This window comes from Lipotes vexillifer, unplaced genomic scaffold, assembly GCF_000442215.2.
Source record: "Lipotes vexillifer unplaced genomic scaffold, Lipotes_vexillifer_v1.1 scaffold492, whole genome shotgun sequence".
Classification (NCBI taxonomy): Eukaryota; Metazoa; Chordata; class Mammalia; order Artiodactyla; family Lipotidae; genus Lipotes; species Lipotes vexillifer.
Genome location: NW_006780910.1, coordinates 220,247 through 233,773, shown reverse-complemented (window position 1 = coordinate 233,773; position 13,527 = coordinate 220,247). Strand labels below are relative to the sequence as shown.

The following is a 13,527-nucleotide window of genomic DNA, read 5'->3' as shown; positions in this document are numbered from 1 at the left end:
AAAGAGTGTAGAATGGACGGGGGGACTGAATTTGAGCTTGGTTTGCAAGCACCTCTATTTGTTACATTAAAACAAGTCACTTTTCTGTCCACCACTCCCCCACCCCTCAATTTTCTTATTTATAAAATGAAGAAGTTGGTCATTTAACTCTCAGAGAGTTTATTACCTCTTTTATGTGAAATAGTTTACCTTTATCATCATTTATTTTCCAGACTTTGATTCAACCAACAAAATATTTGGAGCCCATACCAAGGTAAGCCCTGGGAGTAGAGCTGTGGAGAAGCCATCCCTGCTCTCGTAAAGTTTATCATCTTCCTTTCTCCCATTAGTACTCTCCCCTTTTTTAAAACTAGAGTGAATTAAATACCTAGCTTATTTGTTTCAAAAGATAAGTGCAATTTAAAGTATATTTGAATCCCGAGCTTTGCAAAACTCCCCGCGCCTCCCAAATTCCACACATCAACGGTGAAGATTGCGGTGGCAGTTTCCCAGACGGCCACCAGAGGGCGCGCACATTTTTCGATTCCGAAAGAAAGCGTTCTTTGGGTACTTGCCCCTGAAATTCGGAATTGGTGTCTCCTTTCCTCACTTTCCTTTCAACATGGGGCAATTGTGGTGAGCCCTTAGGCTCCCTCACTCCACCAAAGCCATCCTCGCCCCATGCAGTGACTCCTCATCTGCCATTACGAAGAATTCTTTTGCTACCCAAACCACAAAAGTTTTGCTTCTGACTGTTCTCAGCATTGGCCCTTTGGACATTTTAGAAGAAATAAGATCCGAGTTTGATGTTGAAAAGAAAGCATTGATTTCTTTAGTGGGAGGATTTCTTCTCCCTATTACTGTTTTCCCTAGCTGTGGGGAAAAAGCGCCTCTAAGGATTTAGAGCAGTTCCTTTGAGCTAAAGATCTTTCTGAGGACTAACAAAGTTTCTTCCTAGCAGATCTTTTGGAGCTGACATTGGTCCCCTTGTTAAGCAGCCTGTTGTATTTTTGAGGCCCAGCCTTTTCCTCTGAGTTTTACATTCTGAATTGACCAGACCTTGATCTCAGACATCGGAGAATACGCTCCCAGACCAACCCTCCTCACAAACCGTGAGCCAGGAGACAGGCCCAGTAGTTTACCCCAAGTTCTTTGCTTGGTGGGTGGCCCCAAAGCCTTGAACCTCACCCGTTATTTGGTTACAAAGTCCTCTTACCCCCAGATATCCATCCTAAGCTTTTTGTAGGAGTCAGCACTGACATTAATGAAATAAATTGTAAGTCTGCCCCACTGCACATGGATATGAGATGAGCTTTTGAATGAGCAACTCTGCAGTTGACATGGGGAGGACTGAGAATGTGGCTCGAGCAAAAAGAGTGGCGGCGGGGGGCTTCCCTGGTGGCGCAGTGGTTGAGAGTACGCCTGCCGATACAGGGGACACGGGTTCGTGCCCCGGTCCGGGAGGATCCCACATGCCGCGGGAGGGGCTGGGCCCCTGCGCCACGGCCGCTGAGCCTGCGCGTCCGGAGCCTGTGCTCCGCAACGGGAGAGGCCACAACAGTGAGAGGCCGGCGTACTGCAAAAAAAAAAAAAAAAAAAAAAAAGAGTGTGGGACAGGGGCTTGCCCACCCCTTTCTGTGAATCTCAATCAGCCTGCTCTTTAAGGAGATGAACGACTTTATTTATTCATTTATTTTTAAGAAAGGTGTCAGAAGTCTTCTGAGACTGCAGCTTTATGCAAATACGCTACTCAAGAAGGCTTTAGGGGAGAGTTATTTATATCCCTCAGGCACTACACATGCAAAAGGTGAAACTGTGAATCTCTGCATTTCCAGGAGTGGATGTTCTCATGATGAGCACATCCTTGCTATTTTGGTGGCACACAATTCCCATATCTAACCGTCAGGTTGTTCCAGGCAGGAGACTACATAATCATTCAGTAATTTTAGAATGACCCTGTATGTTTCTCTCCAATGGGGCTTCTTGACCTGAACTTTTCCTAGGGATTAGATTTACTACCACCTTGGGCCCTCCAGTAATAGGTGCATCCATCCCTTTTTCTCCTAAACAGGTGCAGGATTCAGTCATTAAAAAGTCATCATGTGGCACATTTATTGCCCTTTGGCTTTCATGTTGACTCCTGGAATTAGCCAAGAAAATAGCCATTTCCCTAGGAATTATTGCTCTGTTGCTGGCTCACCCTACCCAGAAATCTAGACCATTCTCCATATTGAAATATACAGTAATCACTTCAGGAAATTGCTTTCCCTGTTGGAAACTGAGAGCTCACATCGGAATGTTTCCACAGCACAGCTGATGATAATTACGACTCACTGAAATTTCAGTTTTCTTTGATTGTGACATAAAAACTGGGACATAAATTAAAACCCAATTATCCTTTAAGGGTAATTGGGGTTATAAAACCAAGAGACTGTGAATCAGTGTGTCGATAGTGCAGGAGCCCACTGTCGGATGGAACGGTATGCATTCTGTCTCCCGAAGCAGCCTTTTACATGAAATGGTTGGGGATAAGGTGATCTGTTCACACGGCGTGCCAAAAGAGCCCATCAAACTGGGGTACAGCCTTGGAGAGGGCAGTGAGCTCCTAGGACATCTTGGAACGACTAAAACAAGGGAAAATTGCAATGGGAAAGTCACGGTCTTTACCTGTGAAGGTGCCCAGGGGTGGACCCAGGCACCCAGCACCAAGACTCAGCGGGTACCTGACTCTGCACACGTGGAAATGGCAGATCTTTCTACGTGTGAGACAATCTACATTATCAAAGTCCATGAGAGGAAGTTGGACTTTTTTTTTTTTTCCACGAAGGATGTGATCTGCCAAGCTGTGGGGGAAAAAAAACAGATCTTCGGTAAATCAGATCCTAAGTTAAATGTGTGAAGGGGAGATAATTAAAGGAAGTCTTGGATTCTTCTAGAAGTACAGGAATTGCCCACACACCTACGGATGCCTCCCCGGCCACCTCTTGATGATGCATATTTGTAGACTCTTTAGGTCAAATCGCATCCCCTGAAACTTCCCAACTTTGCACCCCAGAGCCTCTCATGACGCACCCCTCCTCCCCCATCCTGGATTCTCAACAGGGTTTCACTTCCCTGTCTTTCCAGAGAAAGTGTGCTCTTTTCGTATTTTTAAAAGAGCACATACCCTCCACATGACAGCAGTTTTCCTCTCTGTCTCTGCCACTTAGCTGAAAGCCCCTGTGGGGCCTTGACTGTGATGCATGTTATTGGGCACATAGTAGGCACTCACTAACTGATGCTGAATATACTGCATCATTACAATGGCATCACTCCGAACGTCTAACTTGTCTTTCTCGAAGGTAAACACTGCCACAAGTTATGAATCACAGAGAAGCCTTGAGCAGACTCAACCCCCTTTCAAAACCAATCGGGTTTTCCTTCGAGGGCACTCACCTCTGCAAACAACTTCCTGGCCACAGGACAACATAAATACCCAGACAAGGGTTTCCAGCAGACCTCTGTTTTGAGTCGATGTGTCAGTATCACTGGGTCTCCTGAGAATCACAAGAGAGAGAGGCAAGGTCCAGACTATTTCCACCGTCCCTGGGGAACCATATGCCCCGACAGACCTCTAGGGAAAGTGGGATGTCCGACCTGGGCTTTTGCAGCCTTATTTCATAATCTACTTTCTTATCTCCTACTTCGCAAGACCGAAGAGAAATTGGTGCAAACTCTATCGACAAAAGATCAGAACTTGATTCTCAATGGCAAAGGCAAGTATACATTATAAATAGCAAAACAGCTGGCTTGGACCATGTTGCCGGCCACTCATCCAGTTGAGAGATTTGAATGACATCATAACCCTTGAGAGGGTATTGCTAGCCAGCTGGTGTTATTTAGAATACACAAAAACTGGAGAAATAAAATGCACTCATGTGCGCACGCGCGTGCGCACGCACGCACACACACACACACACACACACACACACACACACTCAGGATCAAGTTATGCAGAAAAATATGAACGACAGGAAAATCATTTTCCCCTCAGGTGCCCTTCCCCTGGGGTGAGGCTGGGGGTGATAACCAACAGAGTAGAGGAAGGAAGAAAAAGATTTTGTTTTATTATTTCAGTTGGCTTTACAGCTCAGCAAAATCTTTGCCCTGTCGTGGGCAGAAAGCATTAGACAGTGTCCTAAAGGGAGCCAACTGCAAAGCTGCCCGCCCCTTTCCAGGTTCTAGGAAATGAGATCATTCCCCTCACTTGGCAACTAGGACAAGGGGTCATCCCAGCACTGTCTTCCAATCTAGTTTACCCCAGTCATTTGAGGGTTAAAATTGTAGGGTATGTTTGAGATGGTCTTTTTTTCATTTCATTTTTTTTTTTTAATTTTGCGTTGGCTCTGGAATATAAAATTGCTTGCCCATCCTCCAAGTATGTTCCTTTCATACTGGTAAGGTGTATTAGCAGATGTGTGTGTCTTCCTGCCCAGTAGAAAGTTAATCAGAGGACAGCACTGGTATTTTAATGTCTGCTCACCCTGTCACTAACACGCATTCTTTTAAGGGAAAAAATGCTTCTGTGCTCTAGTTTTAAAATGCAAAGGTATGATGTTATTTGTCACCATGCCCAAAAAAGTCCTTACTCGATAACTTTGCCAGAAGAGGGAGAGAGAGAGAAGGCAAGCGTTCCCCCAGCTGTTTCCTGTCTACAGTGTCTGTGTTTTGTAGATAAATGTGAGGATTTTCTCTAAATCCCTCTTCTGTTTGCTAAATCTCACTGTCACTGCTAAATTCAGAGCAGATAGAGCCTGCGCAATGGAATAAAGTCCTCAAAATTGAAATGTGACATTGCTCTCAACATCTCCCATCTCCCTGGATTTCTTTCTGCCTCATTATTCCTGCTAACCAATTCATTTCCAGACTTTGCACTTCAGAAGCAATGGGGAAATTCAGCAGTCTTCCAACCCAATTATTTAAGTGCTGCTTTTGTGATTTCTTGAAGGTAAATATTTCTTACTCTTTGAAGTCATTGGGGAATTTTCTTTAAACTGTGTACTGTTTGCTTCTGCTTAGAGATGTTCTTCACTTTAGAATTTTCATTGTTTCGGCACTGCGAGTTATTTATAAATTGCTGAATATGCAATTCTGTGGGATCTGAAAAAATAGCTCCGGGAGATAAATGCCTTTGCACAGATATCTGTATGAGTAAAAACTATCGCAAGGTACTTATGCTAAATCCTCCACTTCTGCAGGGCTTGAGTGGTGTCATTATAGAAGATTCCTTTAAATCCTGTCTATGGTTAAGGGCTGTGGAGCATGGATATGAACTTTTGGATTTTTTTTTGCAGGTGCAGATGTTTTATTTTTAAGACCATGTTCGTGTGTATGTAGGACTGTGTGTGTATGTATCTGTGTGTGTGTAACTTGTCAGGACTTTTATTACAAGGCATGCCACATACAAAGAGTTACATTTTAAATGATATTAAAGCTTTTAAATGTGATCTTTGGAGCGAAGGTCCCGGAACTCTCTGCACTTACGCCCAGAGAGTCAAAGTTAGAGTGAAGTTTACTTTGCTCTTCTGAAAAAGAACTCCTTAAGAACTCTCGCTGACCTTGCACATTCGTATAATTTAAACAAATGCATACTGTATATGGAAAGCGGAAACTTTCTAGCAACTGCTATTCCAAGTTTTTTCTTTTGAAGAGGATTCTCAGGGGCGAAGTTTGGACTTGGGGTTTTGTGTTGTAAAACTCTGATTTTATACTCAGTGTTGTAAAGTCTCTTTAGGTAAATTTGGCTGGCGTTGTCAATGCACTGACTTCTCGTTCCCAATCACTGGCCCTAGTTCAAGTTTCCATTCTCAGCAAAATTATATCTCTCAAGACTTGTGTTTTTCCAATTTGCAAGCACTTTTAAGCCGCTGTCACTGGCTCCCCGATGCAATTGCCTGAGGGCTCAATTCATAAAACGTCCCTACCACTTAGTACGGTAATCATTTGCTGCTTTCAAATACTCCACCACTAGGACTTTTCCTAGTCGAGTAAGTGGCTTAGGAGTTAAGGATACATCCTTGTCAGGCACCTGATTCTGCTGCACTTGAGATGCCAAGATGCATGCCGGCTACCTTGCTTTTAAAAGAAATGAAGTCAATATACACATATGCTATGTGGTCTGATAGCTGGGGGCTTTGTCTCCCTGCTTAGATGATCTTAAAAGAGGCTGTGGAGTGTTATCTCTGCATTAATTACAGGTTTGGAAAACTCCAAATGAACTTTCCATGTTGTGTATGCTGAACTGTTCAGAGGTAGGGCTAGCCGTAAGTTGTTGCTTTTTCCTGTACTTGGAGCAGGAAGTGGTTTGAGGGAGCTACGTGGTCTTTCAAACGTAATTCAATGAGTAAAGGTGTCTGCCAGGCAGAACTAGCAAGCTGATTGTACTCTGAGTCTCAAGATATTTCCAAGTGTTTGAATCAGAAGGAAGAGGGCACAGGAGAGGACTGAAGCTTGGGTCACTGTCCAGGGCGGCTACTATAGGCACACAGTGGAAACTGGTGGCTTGATTTGGAGGAAAAGATTGACTCGAATCCCAGCCGTGCAATTTGCTCATTGTCGGAATGGACAAAAGGCAGTTTACCCAGGCTCATAGCATACCTGCCTGGGTGTCCAAATGTAACTAGATGCTTTCACAAACCCCACCCACAAAGCAGCACATGCTTTTAAGTCCTCAGTTTATTCACATCAGTCTCATAATACCCACCCTGACCTGCTGTAAAAGATCTGGAACAAAAATGGTTACACCTACAGTGAGTATTTTCTTATGACTATTGCCCTCAAATTTTGCTGGGCATTTTCATTGTAGCCCAAACATCTGGAATCAATTGATATTCCATTTATTTAAGATAAAAAGAAAGGTCTTTTAAATTTTGGTTTGTGAATGGGCTCATAGCATACCTGCCTGGGTGTCCAAATGTAACTAGATGCTTTCACAAACCCCACCCACAAAGCAGCACATGCTTTTAAGTCCTCAGTTTATTCACATCAGTCTCATAATACCCACCCTGACCTGCTGTAAAAGATCTGGAACAAAAATGGTTACACCTACAGTGAGTATTTTCTTATGACTATTGCCCTCAAATTTTGCTGGGCATTTTCATTGTAGCCCAAACATCTGGAATCAATTGATATTCCATTTATTTAAGATAAAAAGAAAGGTCTTTTAAATTTTGGATTTGTGAATGATTTGGGGGAAAGAGTGCTCTGCAATTTTTTTCTTTTTTCTCTTCTCTTTCTCCTTCTTGATCTTTCCTTTCTCTCTCTTCATTTCTTTTGTGTTGGGAAAAATAAAAGGCCCAGGAAATGATGAACATATGGGGCCACTTGTTTCGAACTTTTAACTCCTAAGCCAGTTCCTTATTGTTTTCTTTCCGGGGAACATAATGTGATAAATTCTCTGGTTCTCTGTGGGTGTACTGGACTGTTCCCTGAACTAAAGGCAAATGCACTAGAGGTTCTATCTTGTCCTAGAACTGTAAGTGCTGGTGTTTATCTTAGAACGTAACTCAACAAAAAAAAAAAAAAAAAAAAAAAAAAAAAGAAAGAAAGAAAGAAAAAGAAAGGAAAAATCTGTAAAAAATAAATCTTAAATTCTTAAATGCTAGAGATTTATATGTATTGCTGGGTTTAAATGTGTCATATATAATAAATAACTACTAAAATATAATTCTGACCTCTAATGAAGTTCTCAATTCACTAAGGCTATAAGCTGAGTACCTTTTCCCCTGGATTTCACGAGAACTGAAGAACTTGAAGGCATCTGCAGTTGCAGGTGCTTGGCCTTAAGCATCACTATTAAATCAACAGAGAAGGAGGGATGAAGAAATAGGATTGGCAAAATAACATACATTCTAGAACTGGCCCATTGCCAGAGTGTGGGGTATGTCCAGTAAGATCAATTATGAGTTTTCTCTTTTGAAAAGGGCAAGGAAGTCCAGTTGGGTTGGACTGGCTGAGATTTCCACTGGAAATATTGAAAGGGAAAGCTCCCACCAATTATTATTTTATAAATAAGAAAGACAAGGATTGGATGACTTGTTTCTAGCCGTCTCTGTGGCTTTGGCTACATGGGGGTGGAGGGTTTCCATGAACAGGTCCTATGGAGAAAATGGAAGAAATGTTCCATCAAGCTTTCACCTCCTCTTCTATTTTATGTCCATTATTTATGAGGATTTGCAAATAGAGGAGGCTTTTCATCTTCCACAGTTTTACAAGCATTAACTAAATATTTACATTGTGTTAACAAGAGTCAGGGGTTTAGGGTTTTTTTTCTCAATTGCTGAGCTGAAAGTCTGGCCACAAAAATGGAAATCTTAATTACAGTGATGGAGCAAACTTTGCCACTGATGTAGACAGCCATTAAGTTAAGAGTCCATGGAGGGCAAGGAAGGTGGTTGGAAAATAAATGACTGAGTCTGTTTCTCCAAAAGTGATGGGGTTAAATGGACCTGCCACCACTGGGAGGTTCAGAAAAGCCTCTTTTCATAATGATAGCTTCCAGCTTAACTACATGACCTCTTGATAGGGTCCCTCGCTTAACATCCTGTCACTGACTCTGCTGATGCTGCTGAGAGCGAATGCATCTGAGGCGGGTGAAGCAACTCACCTTGGGAGGCTTCCTAGAAGAAACCACATCTTGGTGCCACAAGTAGCAATATGGAAAAACTTAGTGATCACCTTCGCATTGTTTCTGCCGCTGAGAGTGAGGATGGAGACTTGAGCCACAGGAATCCTGCTTCTGGCAGGGCTGCCATTTGGATGTCTATCATTTGCTAAGTCAAGCCAACCAGGGGTTCCTGCTATAAAATGGTTACAGTGACACATAAGTCCCTCCAAGAGATGAATTCCTGTGACTTAAAAAAAAAAAAAAAAAAAAAAAAAAGGCTTTTGCAGGTTTTGAGCCCAGTGCCCTGTTCACGGAAGGTACAGTCCACATGTGTGTTGATCTGATATAGAGCTTACACGAGGGGCTTTAGAATGAAGGAGGCATGGGGTCTACTTAGCATAAGCCAATTTCCTTCCTAAATCCTCACATTTTTCCCGTTCCTGATTTTTAACTTCTGCTTGTAGTTATTAACTGCTGATCTTCCCCAGGTAAGAAATCTCAGTCTCTCTTTCTCTGCCTCTGTTTCTCTCTGTCTCTGTCTCTCTCTCAAGTGAAAAAAAAAAAAAAAAAAAAAACTGTGATGATATATAGTATTTTCACAAGTTCTTTTTCAGCTGCAGTAAATTCTCTTTAATCAGTAGCTGGGGAATGATGTTCTGGTTAATTTAATATTCTGGTCGATAATGAATGCACATGCTATCTGTGGATGGCCAATCTTGAGAGAACTTAAATGAATAAAACATATTTGGCCCCAAATCTGGACTGAGCACGATTTAACCTTTGATGATTCCAAAGGTTTACCAGGATCTCTGAGCGGTGTGGGATCCCACTGCAGTAATAGCATCTTTCACGTTCACACTGAATTGTAATAGGAACCCATAAAGAAGGGGTTCAGGAAGGACTTCCCCAAGGTTCCACAGTAGCAAGAGGATTAAACTCAGGTTGCTTGATGCCAAGACCTGCTCAGCCCTCGCTGCCCTGCGGTCACTCACACACCTTGTTGCACTTCGGACTGGGTAGTTTTGATGAATGACAGGAATGGAGAACTGAGGGTAAAGGCGCCCCTGCCTCACCCCCATCTCCTGGCAAGGACCCAGGAGGAAGCATGACCCTCCTTCTGCTTCTTCGGCAGGTGAAGATGCACATCACGTCCTCCTCGCATCTCTTCTACGTGGCCGTGTTCTTGCTTACCTTCACCAGCTCTGCCACGGCTGGACCCGAGACCCTCTGTGGGGCTGAGCTGGTGGACGCCCTTCAGTTCGTGTGCGGAGACAGGGGCTTTTATTTCAGTAAGTAGCCTCCTTCTCACTGCTCTGTGGATTTACAACCGCAGGGAGTATGTGAAGAACTGAATGACTGCCCACGGCTGGCAGCCGTCCTCAGCCTCCGAGATTCCTCACCTTAAAGCGAGCCTAGTGTTTCAGTGGGGCTGTGGCACGTTTTGCAGATTTCAGATGGAATTTTCCTCCTTAGCAGTTTGTCTTTTAACGACTTCCCACTGAGCTTTCCTGCAACTATGCTGCTCTACCCTCACTCTTCCATTCCTTCCAGTGGAAAGGTGTGACAAAATGGCCCTGGAGGATTAAGGTTTCAGTTTTTGAGATCTGTGAGTGCACGTAGCAATATATGTGAACACGTAGGGCTGTTTTAAGTGCTAGGTTATTTGGAGGAAACTGGGAAGGTGGACTTGGGCAAAGAATGGAGGGGCCCTTCCCAGATGTCTCCACGGGATATGAAATCACCAGGAACACACAGAAGGTGAACCTTGCTGAAAGGCACGTTTGCAAATACACAGGCTCTCACTCAATGTAAGCTGAAATGCTGAATTAATTCGCCCTCCATTCAAACTGACCTTGAGTCTCTGTTATTGCCTTCCTTTGACTTCGCTCTTCTCTGGGGCTCTCCAGTGATGTCTCCATCTGGAAAAGGGTTTCTGACAAGTGCAAGGTCACTTATCCCATAAGTAGGTCTCAGGTGATTAAAAAGTCAACAGTCAATAAAAAGTAGACAGCCAAGTCCACACTTGCAAATAAATAATTAACACAAACAAGAGTCCGTGCTACCTGAGGGAACAGATCATTTAAAGAACCTACCTCAGAGGCATCTGTCTCATTGTATACTACAGGACACTGATGGGAAGCCAGATGCTCATTCTGTATAATTCTTTGGAAGTTTAGAGAGTTTCAGGAAACTGACTCTCAGGTCCTCAGGACCATGAATCATTCTTAGAGGTTCATATTGCTTAAGTGTAGACAGCTTACCTCAGTTACCCACTAGGCTTTGAATAGCTCCTGTGATGACTCACAAACTTCAAGTCTCTCTCATCTTCCCAGGAAAGGGTGTGTGTGTGTGTGTGTGTGTGTGTGTGTGTGTGTGTGTGTGTGTGTGTGTGAGACTGGAAGGAGGGGTCTGTGTGTAGCAGTCCGGGATGAGTACGGAGCATGGGAAGGAAGAGGCTGATAGGCGTGTTGATGGTCTGTACTCATTGTAGATTTGGTGACAAATAGCTTTTCAACAACTAGTGACAGAAAGTGAGAAGTGCTTTCTACTCTTTGAATGGGTAAATTCCCACTCTCTGTTTCCAGCCAATGCTTTGAGTGAATTCATTTATTTTTCTGGCAATAAAGTGATTCTATCCCATTCTCTGTTGCTATGCAGATGAAAGCCTTCATTGGGTGAGTGCTTTTCAAATAGCAGGCTTGTTTTACCTTCAGAATATCTTGAGGAAGGCAAATGTGTCACATCAACGTCACCCAACGATGGGCTGTCACTATTCTTTACTTTTCTACTACTGATCCACATTTTAAAAGATGGATAAGTGTTTCTCACTTATTATGCCCAAGAGGATTTTTTTGTCTTGATAATCCATTTGTGCCATTTCCTTTTACCCAGTTCACTAAGTGATTGCCAAGCCCCCAAGTGTCTTGTGTTATGTGCCAGGTTGAATTGTGATGTTCAGTGTGACATGCTCCAGGATTTCCATGCACAGTGCATGGAAACTGGATCTTTTATGACTGTGATGCTTGCATTAAATGATTGAAAATGAGAATGGAAAGAAATAACTTGGTCCCAAGTAACCATATGATACTTATATATGTTCACACAGATAGTTAAGAGTATTGGACAACTGTGATGGAAACTGATTTCAACGCACTGAAAGGCATTCTGTTACTCCAAGGATCAAAGTTTAGCAAATGTGTTTTAATTCCATTTTAGTAACTTGAAAGGGGAAGGTTCTACATGGCAACTCTTAATGTTTAGAGTATGACTTTGGATAGAAAGTGGTTTTATAAATTGTGTTTTATTATTATTGAGAGTCTAGGTTTCATAAGTTCTGCCTTATAGAACTCCATGACTTAATGTAAATTATCTGTCTGACATAAACCCTCATGCACCAAAGTATTCTTATTAACTTTCTAGTCAACTGGACTAGCCTTTTTGCCCAAGAGAAGTTAACCCCTTTAAATTCTTTAATTCAAAACATTGATGGAGCATCTGCTATGTGTAAGACACAGTACGAGGCATGAGTGAGATACCTAGAAATGAACGAGAGATTAACTTTGCCTTCAAGGAACTCACAGTCTAGTTGGGAGATTAAAAAAAATAAGTATCAATATTAGCAAGTGTCATAGAGAAAACTAATCATGGAAGAATAGATTATAGTCCTTTATGCTTTTCCTGAATACTTTTTCCCAGTTTTTGAAATCACCTAACCCGGATCTGCCCTCTCAATGGGCTCCTTGATACCAAAGGCCATATTTATTTGCCATTGAATCCCAGTACCTAGCTCAATGCCTGGCTGACATAGCTGCAGCTCTAATTTGATTGCTGGACTGGCAGGACTGAACTGAATGGAATCCAGATGAATGGAATGGCATGACTTGTTTGGGACCTTAGTCTTCAGAATCATCAAGAATTAGGTTCGTCAGGCACTTTGGACAATTCTCACCTCATATTTACCCACCTATTTGATAAAACTTTATCTTTTCTCAGCTGAATACAGTGTATACTAACAATGACTTAGAGGCGGCATTTTGGTCCTCCCCAAGCTACGCTGATGGTCTGTTTTGTGTCTGAGCCAATTATTCTTACAGGCATTAACTGTTGTCAACAAATTTTACTGAGTTTCCTTTTTGTCCCCTGAGATTTACTGTGTGTGGAGAAGTCAGCTCTTTGTCATTTACAGCCTTTGAAATACTTTTTAGAGGAAAGCAGTCTTCGCTACCTCTATCCTCTGCCAATCGACTCTTATTATATTTTGTACCCTTATTTTCAAAGTTTTATTGCGGGTGTGTGTTTCGTTTTAAGCCACTTCAAATCCATTTTGAATGTATGGATTTTTTCATAGTGGAAGGGAGTTTCTGATCTTAGTTTGAGACACAAACATCTAAAAGAAAATTGCCTCCATATCTATCTTTTTTATTGGGCTGGAACATTTAACAAGGAGAGTTTTTAACCCTATTAGAGACAGAACTCTTCGGAATAATTTTTTTTTGTAATGCTTAATTTGCATAGATTGACCCAGTGTTGTAAATGAGTTCCTATTTCTCTACAAGCCCAAGTTCCACTAGAGCACAGGGGAAGCCACCTTCTGGTTTATTTGTTTTGTGAACAATCTTCCCAGCATAAGTGAAATAGTTCCTCTATAATAACGCAGCTTCCCCAGACATTTTATGCAATGAAATTTGCAAAGAAGAGCTAACTACTGATTCTTCCCTATGTATCACAGTAAGAGAGCATATCAACCAGTGTCATACTTTCATAGGCTTGGGAGAAAAATGGTGGCATAATGGAGCCGGCACACTGGGAAGGAGCTAGCTATTATCTTACCGGACTGATGGAACCCTCCTAGAGAGCAGCTTGTTATAACCTCGCTGTGCATGGAGCAAAGCAAGAGGGAAAGA

The 13,527-nt window shown here is 42.5% G+C and overlaps 1 protein-coding gene across 4 annotated transcripts in view; it reads left to right on the top strand.

The window, feature by feature from the left end:
• Positions 1–4,281: 4,281 nt before the first annotated feature.
• Positions 4,282–13,527, top strand: part of IGF1 (insulin like growth factor 1) — a 72,347-nt gene continuing 63,101 nt past the window's right edge. The window contains exons 1-2 of one of the 4 annotated variants that reach the window (XM_007454269.1): positions 4,282–4,415; positions 9,756–9,912. In XM_007454269.1, the coding sequence (XP_007454331.1) occupies positions 9,762–9,912 (151 nt within the window). In that variant the 5' untranslated portion in view covers positions 4,282–4,415; positions 9,756–9,761. Of the gene's footprint in view, positions 4,416–4,661; positions 4,967–6,909; positions 7,068–9,755; positions 9,913–13,527 lie in introns of those variants that run through there. The other 3 variants (XM_007454268.1, XM_007454267.1, XM_007454266.1) reach the window with 3 other exon arrangements.